The sequence below is a fragment of the Microcebus murinus genome, chromosome 16, assembly GCF_040939455.1.
Source record: "Microcebus murinus isolate Inina chromosome 16, M.murinus_Inina_mat1.0, whole genome shotgun sequence".
In the NCBI taxonomy this organism is placed as follows: Eukaryota; Metazoa; Chordata; class Mammalia; order Primates; family Cheirogaleidae; genus Microcebus; species Microcebus murinus.
The window spans coordinates 33,725,871-33,749,004 of NC_134119.1; the positions used below are offsets into that span (position 1 = coordinate 33,725,871).

The window sequence follows — 23,134 nt, forward strand, 5'->3', positions numbered from 1 at the left end:
TTTGGACAAAGAAGTTGAAACCTTTGTAGGCAGGAACCTCAGGGAGGTTAAAAAGAAAGGAAAGTCTATGTTTTCTAATACAACAGGGACTTGGAGAACTAAGAAAAACCCATGTCCCTTCCCATGCTAGTGCCACCCTGCTGCCAGAAGGAAAAGATTCTTTGCCATGCTGTTACTTGCCAGCTGATGAATGAGGAAAACTAAATATCGTGGATCCTGTTAGATACCTTCCCTTCTCATAGACCCAACATAGTGCTGAGGTACTAAGAGACAGGGGATTCCTACACAAAACGCGTTTGCTTTGCACAGAAGGGTCAAAACTGGGCAGCCGACAGTGTGAGGAGGCGGTTAAGGAGCACACCTGTGGTTTCAAGGTGGAGACATTCTCGAGGCTTTATTGCAGCTGCTTCCCTCACCCAACTGAAGTAACCACTTTAACTTGCAGTTCCATTAACATTCTCAAGGTGACAATGTTCAGTAACTCCCTAGAGGCTAAGCTGTTAAAATTTCCACTTTTATACAAATAGTGAAGATGTTTCTTAAGAAAAACTTAACCTTGTAAATGGCACATGGTTCTCATAATTACAACAGTTACAGGAACACAAAGTGCAGCTGCCTTATATGTAACAGAGAAGCAAACACAACAGAGTCCAGTTATTTATCAGATAGCACAATGATACAATATTAGGACGATATAATTCCAGAGTAAACCACAATGATTTAGAGGTAAAATAATCTTAACAGAAGAATATTACATTCTTGACCCTTAGGTCTGGGCACACAATATCCGAGACCCAGTTATCTCCCCTGAATGTTTTAGAGGCACCTAGGCTAAGTATGACCTAGTATCATGGTTGGCCTCGCTTGTGCGTTATGAGCCCACGTGTGAACACATCCCCACACGTACAGCATCGTGGTGAGAGTGACAGAAGGGTTTTAACTACTCTCCCAAGAATTACAGTCAACCCTTGTTATCTACTGATGGACGGATGGGTGGACGGAGGTGATAATACAGGATGGCAGACACTGCCAATACTCTTTAGCCTAGTGTGGATGGAACAGAACCTGGTTATACAGTGGAAAGTGACAATACTTCTAAGACTGCTAGGTAATCTGCCAGACTGAGTCCCCCCTTCTTGCTCTGGCTGCCACCTCACTCCCAGTCTGACAGGGAGGCTGCCGCCAAGGGAGTACCAGAGCATAGATATTTGGGCTCGTGGCTTCCACCCCCACTGGCCTGCATCTTCAGCACCCTCTGGTTACCACCAGCCTTGGCTCTAGCTGCAGACTTTGTTCCTGGTGAACTGCTGTAGAACTGGGAAGGGGGGGGGGGTGCTCTGGGCACAGGAATACTGCTCAACCACGGTGGTACGCACTCCACTGCTGGGAAAATAGTTACATAGGGGAACCTGGAATCCGCTGGGTAGTCACTGATCTCAGCATAGGCAGTGTGGTCTTCGCTCTAAAAGCTGTAAATTACACTGAACCAACAAAAACAAAGTCCTAGCTCTGAGTAGTTCTGAGGATGGTTCCTGTGATGATTTCTGACCAGCTCACCAGGGAGACTGGGAGAGCAGGTCAGAGGAGAGGCCTTCTCTTGGCTGGGCAGTGAGTATTAAGGAGGGAAAGGAACTGCCCAGGTCCGAAGCTGCAATTGATTCAGAAAATAGCCTGGTTTAAGGGATTCCTCTGCCACTGGGGGCAGGGATCTCCCAAAAGGTGGTCTGATGATCCACTTAAGAGGAGGCCAGAGGCCAGGCTAGGCATGGTGGCTTATGACTGTAACCCCAGCACTTTGGGAGGCCAAGGCAGGAAGACTGCTTGAGACCAGGAGTTTGAGACCAGCCTGGGTAACATAGTGAGACCTCATCTCTACAAAAAATTTAAAAATTAGCCAGGTATGGTGGTGCGTGCCTGTAGTCCCAGCTATTTGGGAGACTGAGGTGGGAGGATCGCTTGAGCCCAGGAGTTTGAGGCTGCAGTGAGCTATGATCACCACACTGCACTCCAGCCTGGGCAACAGAGTGAGGTCTTGTTTCTAAAAATATAAATAAATAAAATTTTTTCTTAAAAATTAAAAAAAAGAAAAGAGGCCAGAGTCCTCAGACTGTCCCCAAAACTTAATCAGACCTCTCACCAAAGTATTGGAGCCCACTCCTGGCCCTCATCTCCTGCTATTTACCCCAACCTGGCAGCTTATAGGGGGTTAGAAGGGTGAGGAGAAGTGTCTTTCATTTATTATATTAAATATTTAGATCACTTGAGGAGAACTACCTTCAAATTTGGGGTGATGGTTATCTCGTTAGGGGGCTAGGATTTTTGTGTTTTGTTTTTAACCATGTCTGTCCATGACATTCCCAACTTCTAATTCTAATTTGTCTCATTTCTAAATTAAAAAAGACAACAACAACAATCATCTGTCATAAAAGTTCAGAGTGAGCTGGGTGTGGTAGTGTGCACCCGTAGTCCCAGCTACTCAGGACGCTGAGACAGGAGGATTGCTTGAGCCCAGGAGTTCCAGTCCAGTCTGGGTCAAACAGCAAGATCCTGTCTCTTAAAAAAAAACCCAAAAAAACCCCCCAAGAGTTCAGAGTAGATAAAAGAGTTCTTATTCTAAGAAAATAGACTATTAAAGGAGAAAGGCTTTAATTAATATTAAAAATAGGCAAGGTAATAGTTTTCATAGCATGTATAGCAAGATTTGCCTAATACCTTTTTGTTTGAGTAAAAATTTCTTAGCGACAGCATGTGTATACATTCAAAATAGAATATAAAAATCACTAGTTGCCATTAAATTTGGGGAACTCTATGATTGAAGTCCCTAAATTAATTGTGTTGGGGGAGGGCTTTTTTTAATCAACCGATTGCAGACATTTACACTGAACCATCTGGAAAAAGTTTGGCTTTGGCTTTGAGTGCTTCTCTGGTATGAGCTGGATTTTGGGCTGAACGCGAGGCATTCCACTCCTGCTTTTGAGGTGTTATAAGTGGGGCTACAACATCGCCATCCTATTAAGAACAGAGAGAAAAACAGGAAACAGAGAAAAGCCAGTTTTCATCATTTTGCTTCTGACTGAAAGTCTCCAGTACACATATGCTTGTCTTGTATATAGATTGCTTCTAGGTATACTTACTTTTGGGACACTCCAAATTATATATGCCCTGTGCTTCGGTCAAATTAGAAACACCACTGTCCTAAGCATTTAAGAGCCTTCGTAAAACAAACACACACCAGACATCTTCTTTTCAAAGATGACTGGAAACAGCACACTACTGCTCAGTTCAGTGACCTCCTCCTTCACACACCTTCATGGAACACAAATTCTGTCCTGTTTCCCCAGGAGAAAGATGGGCTGCACTCAACGCCACCTCCTCTCTTGCCTGGTCCCTTCTGCGATAAATGGCCCAGGTCTATAAGATAGCAAAGAAAAGGGGGAAGGACAGTATGTTCCTGCAGAACTTGAATTTTTCTCTGCAATCAAAGCTATAACCATGGCCCTATCAGCATATGCTACAGCCAAATGAGCTCCTTCACCCAAAATGAGGGAGAGACTAAAGGATAGGTGAAAATATGACCTTTGAAAGCAGAGAATGTAAGGAGCAAGACCCTCTAACACCTGACTCTATGCTAAACTGTTCTTGAACTTGTAGATAGATTCTCTTTGGTGATGTGAAGGCAGAGGGTCACTGAGAGCCTCTATTACACTTGGAACACAATGTTGATGTTAGGATATTGTGCTCCTCACTTACCTGTTTGCTCTCAGACCCATTCTTCATCCTTCCCCAGCTCTATTCTGTTTCACAGGAGCTGCTCCTATAAACTGCATTTCCCAGCTCCCATGCCTATTGGCTGTCAGTGGGGTTTGGCCAGTGGGAGATGAGAGAAGGTAGAGAAGCCAGGTGATTTCTCTCCCTCCGCCCTCTGGCCATGACTCTTCAGTGGTTCTAGCTTCTGCAGGTGGCCCCAGCTCCTCGACTAGAGGTGGGAACAGCTTTCTGTTGTTGTCTCACTGTCCTCTGTGCTCACTTAGCTCTGCCAAAACTTTTGTATCTCATCTCCCATGTTAAATTTCTTCTGCTGAACTACGCTGGATCTGACTTAATAGAACTATTTTTTGTTATTTTTTATTATTAATAATTTTTAATTTCTTTTTTCTATCTCCACTGGCACCTTGATCTTGTACTTATTAGAACTATTTTCCCAGGTGTGATGTGTGCTGAAAATGCAAAAAATAACTATTAAAAGCAGCCATTTGATTGCCAAGATAGTCATATGTGAAGACTCGTCTATCTCAAAGACAGCAGTATTTGTCTTCAAACACATCTCTATTTCTACCCAACTTTCTTATCTCTACCCATTCTAATTTCAACTCCAGAGAATTTTTATAAATATAAACTTCACTATGTCACTTTCCTACTTAAAACCCTTCAATGGCTCCCACTGCTCTTGGCTGACAGGACTCTGCGTAAAGCCCCAGAGCCCTCACGCTCTATGTTCCCTCCCGAAATGCACCATGTTCCCTCTCATCTCCCGACCTACCCTGTGGTACCTCTGCCCCACACCTCCCCACTGCCGGCCCCTTTACCCAGCCAACTCCTGCTCACTCAACCTTCAGTCTCAGCTCATAAGCCTTTCTCGAAAATAAGCCTTTCTCGAAAATAAGCCTTTCTCGAAAATAAGCCTTTCTCGATCAGCCAAGCCTGGCTAAATCCTCATTTTTGCTCCTCTAAGACACTGTACCCACTCCATAGAGCCTGGCAAAAATACTCACTCGATGAGTGAATATACTAGACTTAAATTATCACTGCATGGCTGAACTGTCTCTGCTTCCAGCCTCGCCACATTGCAATCTACCTATTGCTAGAGTTTTCACTGGTTTAGTTTCCTTAGTACCTTAGTACCTAAGGCAGACATACAGTTGGTCCGTGTCCCTAGGTTCCACATCAGTGGATTCAACCAACCACAGATCGAAAATATTAGGAAAAATAAAAAGGATAGTTGTGTCTGTACTGAATGTGTACAGACTTTTATCATTATTTCCTAAATAATACAGTATGACAATTATTTACATAGCATTTTCATTTTATTGGGTATTATAAGTAATCTAGAGATGATTTAAGTATACAGGAGGATCTGCATGTGTTATATGCACATACCACACCACTTTATATAAGGGACTTGAGTACCTGTGGATTTTTGTATCTGGGGGGGGGGTCCTGGAACCGATGCCCCACGGATATACCAAGGGACGACTGTACTTCCTTATGCACGTGGGTCTCACTGTAGTTGGAGATAGCAAATCCACAGGTAAATCATTACCGTAGTATGGTGAGTCTCAAGATTCCCTTCTCACTGTACATAGGAAAAAATCTCTTAGCCAATTATGCATGGTTTTGCATAAGCTAGTCTACTCTTCCCATTTAACCCCTCACACCACTCGATAATAAGTATTTTCTACTCTGGTCAGACAGGTCTCCTCATGGCCCCCTCAACTTGTTTCAGTTTCATGCCTTGGTTTCTGCTGCTCCTATGGCCAAATATGCCCCTCATTCTCCCTGCTACTCACCCCAACACAAGCCCACCTTCTGAACTTAGCAGATCCTCCGCCTCCAAGGCTTCTTTCTCTCAAGCCCTCACAACTCTGAATCCCAATTTATCTGCATCATGCCTTCTGGCACTTGATAAAACACCAACTTTCTGATCTACTCTTTCATGTCTGACCCTTCACTTTGTTCCCTTCAGCACCTGACACACGGGTAAAAAAAGCAACTATGGTGTTGTGAGAGAGAGTTCTACACTAGGCAGTAGAGTGCTGTTTCCTACCTGTCTGCCAATTTTATTCATCCACTCAGTTAACAAAATACGGACTGGCCACTTTCTCTGCCAGGCACCTACTATGTGTGGGTTAATGAGAGTCAGTTTGAACCACATTCTCTACAGGGCTGGTAACTGTGGCTTGGCTCCTCTTCCCTCCACACTCGTTCTAGAGAATTTAAATAGTTTACTAATATCCCAAAGTAACTAGGTTTGGAAACACTGAGTTTGAAACAATAAGTTAAAAAACTTATTATCAATTGTATGTTACACAAGTTAACTACCCAGAGCTTTGCTAACCCCTGAAAGATGGGGACACTATGACTCATCTCCTGGGGTCACTGGGAGGACTAGATGATACAACCGGTGAGAATACTATTAATATAAAGCATTATTCACATGCTCACCATTTTAATCTTTTATTATGAGGACAATAATAATAAACAGAGTATCTACTCCCAACTGTGTAGGAAGAAATCACTGGTTGACACAGATTCAGACATTTTAAAAGGAAAGAAAGTGAAAGACTTTATTTTCAAAACCATAACCCAATGACTATAATTTAAATTTTTATAATTTAAATTTCAGCCGGTAGAAGAGTTTCCTTTTGGTTTTCACTTAAAAACAAAAAATTGTGCAAAGTTTGTGAATAATAGCAACCTACCGGTGGCTTGGTGAAGTTTCTGTTTATGCACCACTGAACAAAATGTTGTTGTGCAGCATACAAACTCTTCTCATCCGTCTTCTTACAATACACTCGAATCAGCTGCTCTGCAAATTTCTCTGGCAGAAGCTGTGAAACCTTTTTTAAAATGAAAAGATGTCACCTTGAATTCACACATTAAAGAGATTTCAGCTGTTCCCCAGGATCCTAAGTACCATTTTTTCTTTATTTCTTTTATTTGTTCATAGTAGAGATCATTCCATTGCAAGAAGTACCATTTTTGATGGTATATTAAAAGCACCACATTGCTTTGCTAATTTATCCCAATTATAATCCAAAGAAAAATATTTAAGATAATTGTCACATTGCAAAGTGTCTCACAATTTTAAGTCTATTAGATCCAGAAGGTGGGATTGTTTTTGGGTGAGTAGCAGTCTTAATAAAAGACTAAAGGTTTACATTACATAATTATATGTAGACTACAGACTCTCATAAAGAGTTAAATGTGCAAAAAGCACGTTTAACTTACTTGATTTCAACCATACATTAGGTTATTAAGCATGGAATGTCTGATTTCCTTAAGCACTAAGTTTGACAGTTGATATCTCTGACATTTCACTTTGACACATTTGGGTTTTTTTCTTTTATTGTGGAGGTACATCCTTATCTTTTCAAATGCACATTTTGGCTTTCAAATTTTTTTTAGAGCAATTTTTGTGAAACCACAGATAAGTCAAAAATTCATGTTATTTTTGAATATGAGTTCTACTATGGAACCAATGCAGTACCAACCGCTCAAAATACCAGGGAAGTGTTTGGGAAGGGTGTAGCTAATGCATGAATAGTACATTGATGGTTTGAAAAGTTCCATTCTGGTGATTTTAATCTTGAAAAGGAGCCAAGTGGGTGACCAAGGTGGATAATGAGCTGAAAGCTATAGTGGAAGCAAATGCATCTCAACCTACACTTGAGTTAGTAGCAAAGTTTGACAGTTATTCCAACAATATTGGATCATTTAAAACAAATGGGCCAGGTAAAGAAGCTGGATAGATGGGTACCATATGAATTAAACAAGCATCAAAAGAGAAATCATCTCAAAGCTTGCCTTGCTTTGCTGTCACAACATAAGGTGAACCATTTCTACACTGTATTGTTATGTGTGATGAAAAATGGATTCTTTTTTGACAATTGCAAACGCTCGGCACAATGGTTGGATAAAGATGAAATGCCAAAACACTGTCTAAAACCAAATATTCATCAAAAAAAGCTAATAGTATCAGTTTGGTGGTCCAGTGCTGGTATTATCCACTACAGATTCATGAAATCTGGTCAATCCATTACAGCGGATGTCTACTGCAACCAAATGGATGAAATGGTGAGGATGCTTGCGATTAAGCCGTCATGATTGGTCATTAGAGGCAGGCCAATCTTTTTCCAAGACTACATGTTGCAAAAAACAATGCTGCTCAAACTACAGAAGCTGAACTTAGAAACTCTCTGTTATCCACTGTATTCACCAGACCTTGCACAAACTGACTACCACTTCTTTCAGGCTTTGGATTACTTTTCACAAGGAAAAATATTCAATTTTCAACAAGCTGTGGAAAATGCCTTTCATGATTTCATCGCCTCTTACTCTCTAAAGTCTTCTTCACTGCTGGCATAAGCAAACTAGCATTAAGATGGCAAAACCATGTCGATAGTTCAGTTACATACTTCGATTAATTGTACTGCTTCTTGTTTGAGATATAATAAACTAAACTTTTCATTCAAAATCAGACATTTCATATTTAATGCTCTAATAGTAGCCCCACCCTTACACACACCAGATTTATAACCTGGCCTCTAAACCAAAAACTGTGCTTTCACTGACATTTAGCAAATAGAAAAAACTGGCTCTTAAGATAGTCTAGTCTATACAAAATCAGATATACTTGAATTTTAAAGATATGCTGTTTTTTTTTACTATACACACTGACTTTAAAACCTATTTTGCATATAAAATGCAAATTTACTATAAAGCCACTACTGTATATTTGTTTTGCCTAAGTAAGTTACCTGATTTTTAGCAATTGTGATTGCTTTGCTGGGGTCACTCTTACAATAGAAGCGAACATGATCAATTGGATTTTTGTCTTCCATTCCATAATCCATGTTGATAACCTAATAAAAGCAATAAATAAGTAATCACACAACAACCGTGAGGATTGAACTCACAGTTGTAAGGGCATCACAAGAAATGGAACAGAGCCCTCTGGAGGTTCAGAGGGAAGAACACTGGTAAGGTGGCTCATAGTGGGATAAAAATAACTCTGGTGCATGACCACCCATAGGGCTTTGGTTTTAAAATCTGGGGGGAGACGGCAATGTATCTGTGTTTCAACCTAAGTATGGTATAAAGTCAATACCTGCTATGTGACAGACACCAGTAGACACTAGAGTTACAATTAGGACATTTTTAATACAATCCCAGCTCCCACAGACCATATGGCCTAGACTGAGGTTGAACAAATAATTATAAAAGTAACTATTTAACCACATTTGTTATAAGAGTTACCAAGAAAAAGCAAAGCGTGCTTTGAAACTTTCTAGTAGCCTGGGGTGCCAGGGGAATGACTGGAAATGCTTTCCTGGAAAAGTGACTTTACTAAGTGAGCAGGAATTAAATAGGCTTTGGTAGGAAGGAAAAGAACTCCAGGCAGAAGAAACAGACCTCAGGCAGAGAGGACTTACTGTCTGCTGGATTTAGCAACACTGAAGCAATTAGTGGTCTTAAAAAGGATAGTTTTAGTATAGTGATGGCAATAGAAAAGAAGGTTCAGTAAAAAATGAGAAATTCTTAGAGGAGGCAAGCTGTTAAAGGATACAAAATTATAGCTAGATAGGAGTAAGTTCCAGTGTTCTATAACACTGTAGGATGACTATAGTTAACAATAATATATTACACAGTGGTTTTTTTTTTGAGACAAAGTTCCACTTTGTTGCCTGGGCTAGAGTGTTGTGGCGTCAGCCTAGCTCACAGCAATCTCCTGGGCTCAAGTGATCCTCTTATCTCAGCCTCCGGAGTAGCTGGGACTAAAGGCATGTGCCACCATGCCCGGCTAATTTTTTCTCTCTATATATATTTTTAGATGGCCAATTAATTTTTTTCTATTTTTATAGTGGAGATGGGGTCTTGCTCTTGCTCAGGCTGGTTTTGAACTCATGACCTTTAGCGATCCTCTCCCCTCAGCCTCCCAGAGTGCTAGGATTACAGGCATATTGAATGTTAACATCACAAAGAAAGGATAAATGTTTGAGATGATGGATATGCTAATTCCCTGATCTGATCACCATACATTGTATGTGTTGAAACATCACTAAGTACCTCATGAATATATACAATTATTTGTCAATTAAAAAAACCTAAAAATTAAAAAAAAAGAAGAGGCAAGAGAGAAGTACCGGGAAAAGACTATGACACTTCAGAAAGGTAAGGGGAGATGAGTTTGACCCTAAAGAAGAGACGGGTGAGGAGGGGTGTGGTGTGTTTGTGATTTTCTTGAGATCAAAGTCTATTTAACTGCTGACAGAAGTGTCAAAAAGAGGGAAGACACAACTGATTCTGTAAGGCTTCAGACGTGATGAATGCAGAATGGGCTCTACAGATGCACTGCCCAAGGAGGTGGCCACTAGTTGCATGTAGCCTTTTAAATTTAAAGCAATTAACATTAAATACAATAAAAATTTTAGTTCTTCAGTTGCAGCAGGCACATTTCAAGTGCTCAATAGTCATGCGTGCCTAGTGACTACTGAAATGGACAGCACCGATTAAAAGTATTTCCATCATTACAGAAAGTTCCATCGGACAAAGCTGCTCTAGAACACAGTAAAATTACCCTAAGCCTTTGGTGAAAAGAATGACATTTCCCCACTGTACAAAGAGAAGGCTGAATACAGCTGCAGATGGAGGCAGCCTTGCTTACTCAATGGGATAAGGCTGATGGATTTCCTACCTAATGGCCTATATTTTATCTTGGGAGTAAGAGCCACAGTTGGGTTATTCACTGAAGAGTGAATGCAGCTGGGGATGGGGAGCAGGGTCAGAGTTCTCAGAGGAGGGAAGACAGTTTGAAATAATTATTATGAAGACTGGGAGAAGTGCACTAAGCCTGCCAGAGAGCCCAGCTAAGGCTGGTGACCATTAGTTGATCAATATGCTGGTACAGTGATTATCTCCAGCAGCATTTATGTGCCCAGGTATAGGTATAGATGTTTAGATTAGGTTCATCTGGGTAATTTGGCCTTTTGTTAGATAGATGCAAAGGAGGACAAGGGAGTTGAGGGTAACTGCAGAAAAAGACTGAATTATTGGATCACAAAATCTAAGTTATTAAATAGATTGGGAGAGAATCCACATGGACTATGAAGCCACTCATGGCAGGAATGAAAATAGAGAAGAAGACTCTAAACCCTAAGCCAAGCTAAAAACTTCAACCAAGAGGAAAAGTAGCTGGTTCAAGGATGTCAGCCTCAGAGGAACATGGATCTTGTGCAGGGTCCTGAAGCAAGAGGACTGATGAACAGGAAGTACTTGTGACCTTGAGGAATGCGCTTTTCCTGAAAGGACTGCAGGGGAAGCAAGTTCCCAGGAGACAGCTAGGTTGCAGTAAAGGCAAAGAGATATTCAGCAAAGAGGCTGGGAATATAGGAGAGTGTGTTAATTATGGGGTGCAACTTCCAAAGGGCTCCATGGACAGGTCTGGGAGTGGGTGAGAGACTGAAAATGAAACAAGGGGGAAAAAGAGGAATGTTGGGATGATGGTACAGAAAAGAACAGACAATAAGAAGAGTTTGTCCTGTGAAGGAGAGTGGGCATCTGGGATTCAGGTAGGGTCCAGAAATGAAACCAGGGGTTTGTAGCACATGGCCAGCCCTCCCATGCCCTGTGGTCTACTGGTGTTGACAGTTGCACCCCTTCACCTGGGAGGGAGCAATTGCTCAGCTCTCCCACGATCCCAGGGCTGGTGCTATCACAGGCCTTCCTCTTGGGTGTTGTTTCATGTGGGGAGGCACGTGCTGCAGCCTTGATATTTTTATATATTGTGGTAAGGCATGAATACTAATCAAATTTAGTAATTTTAAGAAGCGCCATTATCTCTTCAGTATTTATTTCCTTGGCTTTAGAATGGGAATAAAAGGCAATCCCTATTTTCTCCATAGTGTATGACTAGAAACTCCTTATTTAAACAGATTTGATAAAATAACTATTTTTACATAAGGGCAATGTTATAAGAATTGGGATTTCACTCCTACATAAAGACTCAAAAGCAAAAAAAACCGCTATAGACTATCAACTACAAATCTTTGTGATAACTCTAAATAGTAAAATTATGTCTTATATTCTACCAAATAGTTACAAAAGTTACTGTACACAGTGTGAAAAGGAGCCATGTATGGTAAAACAGACCATATAAATATATTCCATTGTCAAACTAAAACTGAGATGCTAATACATGAGACTGAGATATTTAATTAGCAATTTTACTTGCCTTCTCAGACTATACAAGGATTTTCCCCATTCTAAAACAAAAAGATTTTTTTCTGATTATAAAATTCTTTCACCATGCTCACTGTTAAAAAAATTGGGCTGGGCGTGGTGGCTTACACCTGTAATCCTAGAACTCTGGGAGGCCAAGGTGGGAGGATTGCTTGAGCTCAAGAGTTCGAGACCAGCCTGAGCAAGAGCAAGACCTCATCTCTACTAAAAATGAAAACAAATTAATTTGCCATCTAAAAATATATACAAAAAATTAGCCAGGCATGGTGGCATGCCTCTAGTCCCAGCTACTCGGGAGGCTGAGGCAGAAGGATTGCTTGAGCCCAGGAGTTTGAGGTTCCTGTGAGCTAGGCTGACACCACGGCACTCTAGCCTGGGCAACAGGGTGAGACTCTGTCACAAAGAAAAAAGAAAAAAAATATCAAATAACATGCAATTCTACCACCCAGGTATAAATAATGTTAATATTTTACCATTAATATATCCAAAATATTTTCAATGTGTTCATTGTGTGCTGGCATACTCATGTATATAAATATATACATTTAAAGAAAAAAAAATCATTATATATGTACTGCTTTTTTCAATTATAGAAACCTTTTTACATTAAAAACAATTTTTAATGCTTTTATTATTTCACAGTACTTCCTATTAATAGACATATACATTTTCCTAATTTACAATAATACTACAATATAATATTTGGGTTTTTAAAATTATTTATTTTTTAAAAAAATGCATGTTTTTCAAAATTATCTCCTTAGGCTAAATTCCTAGAATTCCTAGAAAATTACTAGATCAATTAAAATTTTAGAACACACTTCTAATTTGGTCTCTTGTATCAATTTATTTTTTTTACTTTTTATTTTTTTTATTTCAGCATATTATGGGGGTACAAATGTACCCATACCCTCCTCCCCCTTCCCATCTGCCTGACGCCCCATAAATGTTATTCCTATATGTCCACTTAGATGTTGATCAGTTATCTTGTATCAATTTATACTTCCATTTTCACATAGCTATATTAACACAGAATTTTAAAATAGTTCTTGCTCTTATAAGTCTAATAATAAAAAAAGAATGCTCATTGCTGCATCAATTTGCCTTAATGCGATTATTATTTCGTGTCTACTAGCCACATATATGCCTTCTCCTATGGGTGGCCTCTTCAAGTACCTCTGATCCTACATCCATTTGGAGACTGCATTTTGAGAGAAAAATGAGATGGGGACTTGAGGGACTGACCACTTCATTAAGGGAAAGGTAAAACGCTTGGGGGCGTGAAGTCTCTCAGAGTCTCAGGAAGTTGAGATAGGAGATACTTTATTCTAGTGAAACCTCATCGAATGAAACAGGAAACTGCAGATTGATCTGAACGTCTGAGGCACTTCAATATCGCCAAGTGAAAAGACAAGGGGGCCCAAGGGCAATTCACTTTTATCCTTTGGCAAACAATGGTTATGGAGAGATGCTCTTCACTCGAGAATTTGTCAACAACAAAATAACAAATGATAGGCTTATGGGGAAAAATACACACTGTCCTGAGGTTTCAGGAGTAGAACTCTGAAAAGTATTTCCTATAGGAAACGTAAAAAGGGTGAGAAAGCTGCTTGGCATCCTCATTAGGATATGAGGAAACACTGCAGCCTCTGTGAAAACAGGAGTCAAAAAATCTTTTTTAGTTTTTTATTTATTTTTATTTTTATTTCAGGGTATTATGAGGGCACAAACATTTTGGTTACTTTTTATGTCTTTGTCTCACCCAAGCGAGGATTAGAGGCATGCCCTTCCCCTCTATAATGCTCACCGCATCCATTAGTTGTAAAAAAAGAAAATCTTAACTTTTTCCTTGTGTATATATATAGAAAATTTTAAAAAACAATTGGCATGTATTACTCTTGTAATTAAAAAAGTTTAAATCAGTATATATAATGTTCTATTAAAAACATGACCATAATAATATTAAAAATATTGGCAAAATATCACAAAGAAAACTTTAAAACTGGCCAATAATGTTGGTTCTCTCTGTGAGATCACACATGATTTTCTTCCATCTTTATTTTTACAAAAAAAAAAAATTTTTTTTTGAGACAGAGTATCGCTCTGTCACCTCTGGCTAGAGTGCAGTGGTGTCATGATAGCTCACTGCAGCTTTGAACTCCAGGGCTCAAGTGATCTTCCTGCCTCAGCCTCCCAAGTAGCTGATAGGCGTGAGCCACCATGCCCAGCCTATTTTTCCAAGTTTTTTAATGAACATGTACTACTTTAATAAGGGAGTATTTTATCTTTAAAAAATTATTTACTTAGTATATTATTGAATTAACTACTTACATCCACTATAAAATCTTCAGCCTTCAGTTCAACTTCTAGTGATACTTCAGTAGGTTTAGCATCAGCAACCTCTTTTGGAAGACATTCATAGTTTTCCTGAAAAAGATGAGACTCTCCATGTTAAAACCCCAGTTTTTCATCATTAAGTGTTTGTGCCACAAACAGGTCCCCTCTCTGAAAAGCACTTAACTAAGAAAAATGGTTAGAGATATCCCTAGCAAATACAGCCCCTTTCTATGCCATTCTTTACAGAAATAGAACATTTTTCCTTTAAAAACTTCTCACATTTTGAAAAAAATGTGGTATTAACCTGTTAGTAAAACAAGAGGAAGTAAAGTGTAACCCAAGAAATTATTATGAAGTAGGATGTGGTTATCACTATGACTTGTGTTATGGCTTTATGGCAAAGAGAAATACCTTTAAGAAGCAGGAGGTGAAAATAGATAGTTGAACTAAAAAAGACAGCATGTGACATTTGGGAGACTGACATACTATGAAGGAAGGAAGTGGTTAAAACAGGTCATCAGAGTCTCAATGAAGTTCATGCAGACAACTTTTTTTTTTTATTTTAGCATATTATGGGGGTATAAGTGTTAAGGTTACATATATTGCCCGTGTCCCCCTCTCCCGTCATGCAGACAACTTTATTTGGAGGTCCCTTTCCTTTATATTCATTTTCCTGTACTTGGAACTAGCCAAAATTTGAGGTCACCTCTCACTTCAAGAACGAGAGAGCAAAGATTTTGAGGCAGACCTGGTTTTGAGTCCTGGCTAACAGTGCTTCCATGAGCACTCATCTAAAGCTTCAGTTTCCCCATCTGTTAAACAGACCTAAAAACATTGTATTGCTGTGAAGATTAAATGAGAATAAACATAAAGAGCTTAGTACAGAGCTGTGGTATCATGATGGCTTAGTGGTTTCCTCTTGGAGGACAGAGATCAAGATAATCTTTCATTAATGGGAAGATGCTTGATAACTCAACTTACCCTTTTAATCTTCTCTCCACTAGGCTGAGTCTCACCCACATACTTGTATAGATTACGGCATTCAATGTTTTTTAAAATCTCTCGTGCTGCATCCAATTTGGGATCAGTAGAGTATAAAATCTCCAGGAAAATGTTATCTGCCAATTTGATGGAATTTCAGTTATAGTAAAATGAAAACACAAGACTAAAAGACTTACATACTGCTGTACTACTGAAATGATTTTTAAGAGGCAGCTCACAAATGTAGGCACATTATGATTTTAGCAACATGAAACTATTTTTTTAAAAAAGACTGAAGTAGTAAGTGGGAGCTAAATGACAGGTACACATGGGCACAAAGAGATGTAAAGGACATTGGAAACCAAGAAAGCGTGAGGGATAAAAAACTTACCTGTTGGGTACATGAACATTATTCTGGTGACCTGTACTCTGAAAACTCTGACTTAAGCATTATACAAGGTATCCATGTAACAAAAACGTTTGTAACCCCTTAATAAATAAAAATAAATAAATAAAAGACTGAAGTGGAAAAACCAATGTCTTGGATTTACTTGCAGGTAATCCAGTGAGTGGGGAAGCGCAGAGAGAAATAGGACTGATGACTGCTGACCTGGGTGACGGGCACACAGAGGTGTACAGATTTTTTACATTTATGTTTTGTATTTAAAAGATAATCTTCCTTATTTAGAAATAAAATTATGTCATCTGCTTCAAAATAGTCCAGTGTTTGACAGGAGTGGGTAGATGAGGTAGATAAAGCAAGATTGCTATGTGTTGATGACCGCTGAAGCTAAGCGATGGGTACCTGGAATTTTGTAAATTTCCAAAAGTTTTTTTTAATGTTCCACTCCATGACAATAGAATAAATTTGTTTCCTTTCTTTCTTCTGTTTTCTTTCAATTTTTTGAAAATTTTCAAAATAAAATATGCTTAACCTAAATTCATCAATTTTAATATTTTTCCACTTATGTACTTTTTCCATATATATGTACAAATGTTTGATGAAACATTTGAAAACTACAGACATCAAGACCCTTTACCCCTAAATATATCAGTATGTATCTCCCAAGGATAAGAAAATTTTCCTACATAATCACAATCACACCAATGTAACACTGATATAAAAATGTCATCTAGGCAAGGCACAGTGGCTCATGCCTGTAATCTCAGCATTATCGGAGGCTGAGGTAGAAGGACTGCTTGAGGTCAAGAGTTTGAGACCATTCTGGGCAATATAGCAAGCAAGACTCCATCTCTAGGCTGGGTGTGGTAGCTCACACCTGTAATCCTAGCACTCTGGGAGGCTGAGGCAGGGGGATTGCTCAAGGTCAGGAGTTCGAATCCAGCCTGAGCAAGAGCAAGACCCCCATCTGTACTCAAAATAGAAAGAAATTAGCTGGACAACTAAAAATACATAGAAAAAATTAGCCAGACATGGTGGCACATGCCTATAGTCCCAGATACTCGGGAGGCTGAGGCAGAAGGATTGCTTGAGCCCAGGAGTTTGAGGTTCCTGTGAGTTAGGCTGATGCCACGGCACTCTAGCCCGAGCAACAGAGTGAGACTCTGTCTCAAAAAAACCAAACAAACAAAAAAAGACTTCATCTCTACAAAGGATTTTAAAAATAAATTATCTGAATGGGGTGGCTCGAGTCTCTAGTCCCAGCTATTCTGGAGGCTGGGGTGGGAGGATTGCTTGAGCCCACGAGTTTGAGGCTGCAGTGAGCTGAGATTGTACCACTGTACTCCAGCCTCCATGACACAGAGGTCCTGTCTCTTAAAGAAAAAAAAAGGTTATCTAACCTAGAGTCTGTATTCAAATTTGCTTAATTGTCTCAATAATGTAAAATTTTTGTTATTGGATAGAGAAACCAAACCAATCAAGTAAATGGATGACATTAGTTGCCAAGTTGTTTAGTCTCTCTTAATTTAGAACTAGACTAATTCCCCTTTTTGTCTTACCTGATGTAGACATTTTAGAAAAGTTCAAGTAGTTGTTTTTTAAAATGTCTGCCACTTTTGAACTTGTCTGATAGTTTATTTGCCATTAGATTGAGGTTAAACAACACTTTTTATTTTTTTTGGAGACAGGCCGTGTTGCTCTGTCACCGGGCTAGAGCGCAGTAGGGTCGTCATAATTCACTGCAACCTAAAACTCCCAGGCTCGAGCGAGGTACAGGTTTTTGGGTAGATTTATTAATATATTTCTACTTCTGTTAGTTAAGTATGTAGAAGAGGGTTATAGGATAAGTGAATGTTTATAAGAAAATGCCTATTTTCGAAAGTGGCTGTACCATTTGCATTCCTACCAAGTATGAGAGCTCTATTTGTTCCACATACATTTTCAGAAAAAAGTTATATACAGAGGTAGAGGAAAACCACTTGTCTATCAAACTTAACAGCTAAAATATCACTCTGAAATAGCAGACACAGCATTCAATCTGGGAGTCTGAAGACTTGGTTTGAATTTAGCTTTGCTCTTCAATAGGATAAGTTTTCAACCTGAGAAAGCTAAAACAAAAAAAGGATAAGTTGTTTTCCTTTAAATAAATGGCCTCAGTTTCCTCATTTGAGAAGTTTGAAGCAGAGTATCTCTAAGGTCCTCTTAAATTTAACATTCTATGATGCAAATTTAACTAAAGAATTTTGGTGTGGGTGCTTATAGGGGAAGGGAGGGGTATGACTCACCTATTGCTTAGAAATATTGAGGGATAAAGATCAAGGTAAGAAACTGGTTACCTAAGCCAGTGGTCATAACACTGCAATGCTTAAGATAGCTACAACCAGGTAAGATAAAACATTCATCAGAAACAGGAATTCAGGAAGCAGAGAACAGATAAACTGTGGCACATTCACACGATGGACTTTCACTGAGCAATAAAAAGGAATGAACTAATGATACATGCAAACTGGATGACTCTCAAAAACACAATGCTGAGTAAAAGAAGCCTTGCATAGAAGCGTGTACAACATACAATTCCATTTATATAAAGTCTAGAATAGGCAAACCGTGGTTACTTCAGATTGGGAAGGGGCATGAGGGAACTTTCTGAGGAGAAGCTAATGCTCTATGTCTTACATTTGTCAAAACTCCGGCAAACATACACTTAATATTTGTATATTTGTACAAATTATATGTAAATTTTACATCAAAAGAAAAAACTAAAAGAATAGAAAAAACAATTATTGAATTTTAGTTAATGTATATGGTAAAGGATTTAGGGTAAAGTATACCCATATCTGCAATTTAGTTTGAAAGGCATGAGAAATAAGATGGGTTAACAGATGGATGGGGAATGGTAAGTGATAGATATGTGATAAGGCAAGTTCAGTAAATGCTAGAATTTAGGTTGTGGGTATATAGGTATTCACTCTAAAATTCTTCCAAAATTGCTGTATTTTGAAACGCTTCCTAGTAAAATGCAGGGAAATATTCTAAAAAAAAAAAAAAAAAAGGAAATGGAGATTTATAAGGTGAGTTGACTTTAGGAAAAACAGCAAAGGTAATGAAGGCCCTCATGGTCCTATTCTTTCAAGGTCACGTACTTAAGGCAATAAGGACCATGTCACTGCTCAGAATAATATACAAGAAAGACTACATTATTCCAGGCTCAAATGATGAAAGGCAGGCTGGAAAGACTGTATACTTGTTCTCTCACACTCTGGCAGATAGAGCACAAAACTGTGACCCAATATCATGCCTGGGATTTTTGTACCTTGAAGAAATGATGTAAAGAGGCGAGCAGAGTTTAGATCAGATCAGTGCTATCCACGGTGGGATCTGTTGGCTAGTTGTCTAGAAACTGTTAACCAGTCTACAGAGGTAAATACGGCAAGTGAAGGTAAGCACTAAAACACTTGTATAGCAGTGTGACGTTGCTACAATATCCAAGTGCATGATCAGAGGACTCATCTCACTGAACTGGGCAAAGGCCAGTTTGGGTGTTAGGGAACCTTTATGGTGAGTGAGAGCTGTGTACAGTCTTGCACAGTAAGGTTACATTAAAATGTATGATTTTTTTTAATTGTTCAAATATTTTATTCTCTTTTAAAATTTTTATTTCACTAGATTAAGGAGGTACAAGTGTTTTTTGTTCCATAGGTAAATTGTATAATGCTGAAGTCAGGGCTCTTAGTGTATCTATCACCAGAACAGTGTACATTGTACCTGTTAGGTAAATTTTTAACTCTCTGTCCCCCTCACTTTCCCCCACCTTCTTAGTTTCCAATGTCCATTACAGCACTTCATGATCATGTAAAATGTATGCTATTTTAAGGTTAGTTTGTCAGTTAACCCATAAGTGTATAAAATCCAGAATTCATATTTTTTTTACCAAAAGGTAGTTTAAGTATACATATAACTTGATTAAATTGTTAGAAGTGGCTTCTGTTAAAGGTTTGAAGATAATTTATTTTTATTTTACTTTATTATTAATACTTTTTTTTTGAGACAGAGTCTCACTCTGTTGCCCTGGCTAGAGTGCTGGGGTGTCAGCCTAGCTCACAGCAACCTCAAACTCCTGGGCTCAAGCAATCCTTTTGCCTCAGCCTCCCGAGTAGCTGGGACTACAGGCATGCGCCACCATGCCTGGCTAAGGCTAATATTTTCTATATATTTTTAGTTGGCCAATTAATTTCTTTCTATTTTTAGTAGAGTCGGGGTCTCGCTCTTGCTCAGGCTGTTTTCGAACTCCTGACCTTGAGCGATCCGCCTCGGCCTCCCAGAGTGCTAGGATTACAGGCGTGAGCCACCGTGCCTGGCCTATTTAATTTTTTTAAGAGATGGGATCACGACCAAGCCAGGTGGCTCACGCCTGTAATCCTAACACTGGGAGGCCAAGGCGGGAGGATCACTTGAGCTCAGGAGTTCGAGACCAGCCTGAGCAAGAGAGAGATCCTGACTCTACTAAAAAGAGAAAAATTAGCCAGGCATCATGTCGAATGCCTGTAGTCCCAGCTACTTGAGAGGCTTAGGCAAGGGGATCCCTTGAGCCCAGGAATTTGAGGTTGCTATGAGCTATGATGTTGCCACTGCACTTTACCCAGGGTGACAGAGTGAGACTCTGTCTCAAAAAAAAACACCAAAAACAAAACTTTAGTTAACTAGCAAACTCAGGCGTTACCATTATAAATATTAAATACTGATATACATTATACAATGTTCTTGGTTTTCACAGACTTTTACTATGGGAATTTCTACTTTACTTCAAATTTTTGGTTTAGTTATGATTGGAAAATGACTAGAAAGTTACAAGTCTAATTGGGATTATCTATATTAACTATCTATATGTATATTTTTAAAGAGCAATATATACGTTTTATCATTTAAATTTTTTTCTCTATTATGTTTCTTTTGATTATATTTATTGAAATGTAATGTCAAGTTGAATAATAATAATTTGGGCTTGTATTTTGCATTTTTTCTCCCATTTCATTTTTCCAATAATTCATTTTTATTGTATTTTACAGAAGTATCAATCTGCAAGGGGTAGGAAATTTTAAAAACTGGTTCTTCAAAGAGAGGAAGTGGTTTAGGTTTCACTCTGGCAGTGTGCAGCTCATGGAACGTGGCTGTGGTGGAGCAGTAGTACCCTAGGCAAGAAGCTGCTGTAGAGTGATCTGGCTGTGTCTTAGGTCTTGGCTTCTATTGTTTTTTGCCCATTTCCAGAGCCTCAGCTTTCCCACTGATTCTGTAGGCTATGTAATTGCTTTCCAATTTTATTTTTAGTTAAATGGTTTCATGATTTGCAACTAAGAACTCTGACTAGTATACACTTTTTTGTTCTACTTCTTTTGGTTTACTGATCTTTCTCAATCTCTACTTTCCCACATTAAAGAACCAGCTGCTACATTTTTATCTCCACCATGCTTACTGTGTTCTCCCTCCCCACCCTAAGCTACAGATTTTGTTTCTGCAGAAATGTGAACAGATATTTCTGGCATCTTGTGTTTTGCAATGAAAATAATGTTAAATGGTCAAGACAAGTTTTTTGGTATTTGTTGGTATTAGCCCCAGTGTATTATAAATTAAATAATAATAAATATTGAGTACTTTAAACATCACAACAAAACTATATGCTAGGTATCATTACCCTCATTTTATAATGAGAAAAGTAAGGTTCAGAGAGGTTAAATCACTTTATCAAGGTCATTTGTTGGTACAAGGCATTGACAAAACTCAAATCCAAAGTATATAATCACTTGGGAAGCTAAAATACATTTGAACATTTGGAAAATAACCCATCAGCAATCCAGCTTATATACTTTATCTGACAAGGACCATTTATGTTACCTTCTAGTTCTTACCTGTCAGCTTAGTGAAGGCTTCCATGTCATCAATTGCTGTAGAAATGCAATATTTTTTTCCTTCAGCACCTGTAATCTCAATGTAGTGGTCTGCTTTGAGCAAAGCATCTGTAATCCTAAAGATTTTGTAAAAATTTATGTTTATGAGAAATTTTGAATATTTGCTTTCTGCCTTACTTTTACTTTAGGGAAATAAAATCTTGAAGTATGATGTTTTAGAGATAACTGCTTCATTTTTTTTTTTTTGAGACAGAGTCTTACTCTGTCGCCCGGGCTAGAGTGCTTGTGGCGTCAGCCTAGGTCACAGCAACCTCAAACTCCTGGGCTCAGGCGATCCGCCTGCCTCAGCCTCCTGAGTAGCTGGGACTACAGGCATGTGCCACCATGCCTGGCTAATTTTTTCTATATATTTTTAGTTGTCCAGCTAATTTCTTTCTATTTTTAGTAGAGGTGGGGTCTCACTCTTCCTCAGGCTGGTCTCCAACTCCTGAGCTCAAGCCATCCTCCCGCCTTGGCCTCCCAGAGTGCTAGGATTATAGGCATGAGCCACCACGCCCGGCCGATAACTGCTTCTTGATCATACTAAATAAGTGCAGGGAGCTACCATGTTTACTGTATTCAAGACACTATTAGCCAGGTAAGGTGGCTCACGCCTGTAATCCTAGCACTCTGGGAGTCTGAGGTGGGAGAATTGCTTGAGCCCAGGAGTTTGAGATTGCAGTGAGCTATCATGATGCCACTGCACTCTACCTGGGGAGACAGAGCAACACTTTGCCTCAAAACAAACAAACAAAAAAACCCAGACACTATGGCAGGACTTTAGATATATTATCTTACTTAATCTTTTCAACAATAAGGTAGGTATCAATCAGCCCCAATTTTATAGATGCAAAAATTAAGTAATTTTTATGTAACCAACTCAGGAAGAAGCTTTGAATCTAGATCCAAATTTAAAACCAAAAATAAAAACAAAAAACCCCAACAAACAAAAATCCTTTTACCAAATTATCAATCATACAAATAGGAGAATGTATTCTAACTAGTCTGTTTATGACAAAGGATAGGTAAGAAATAGAAATAAAGATAAATTTCCTCAACACAAATGTAAAAGTAAACATGAAAGGTTTATAATAAATCAATATAAGGCTATTTTAGAGACATGAAATTAACTTGACCCATACCCAATTTTTGATAACTCTTCATGGGGTCTGGGAGTCACCAAGAGCTTTGGCTGTGCATACTTTTCTGCAGTGGTTCTGACTAAACTGGGAAGACATAAAATTCCTGTGGGTTTTACAATTTGGTACTAATTTTGATAAATCTTTGATGGGGTAAGGACAGACATTAATCTCAGTTCTTAAAGTTAATTTTTTTTTTTTGAGACAGGCTTTGTCTCACTTTGTTGCCCAGGCTACAGTGAGTGCCGTGGCGTCAGCCTGGCTCACAGCAACCTCAATCTCTGGGGCTCAGCGATCCTACTGCCTCAGCCTCC

At 39.0% G+C, this 23,134-nt stretch overlaps 1 protein-coding gene across 2 annotated transcripts in view; it reads right to left on the reverse strand.

The window, feature by feature from the left end:
* Positions 1-2,874: 2,874 nt before the first annotated feature.
* SAMHD1 (SAM and HD domain containing deoxynucleoside triphosphate triphosphohydrolase 1) overlaps positions 2,875-23,134 on the reverse strand; it is a 52,320-nt gene continuing 32,060 nt past the window's right edge. The window contains 6 exon segments of one of the 2 annotated variants that reach the window (NM_001309948.1): positions 2,875-3,009; positions 6,480-6,617; positions 8,538-8,642; positions 14,350-14,445; positions 15,337-15,473; positions 21,643-21,758. In NM_001309948.1, coding sequence (NP_001296877.1) covers positions 2,875-3,009; positions 6,480-6,617; positions 8,538-8,642; positions 14,350-14,445; positions 15,337-15,473; positions 21,643-21,758 — 727 coding nt within the window. 2 annotated transcript variants of the gene reach the window in all.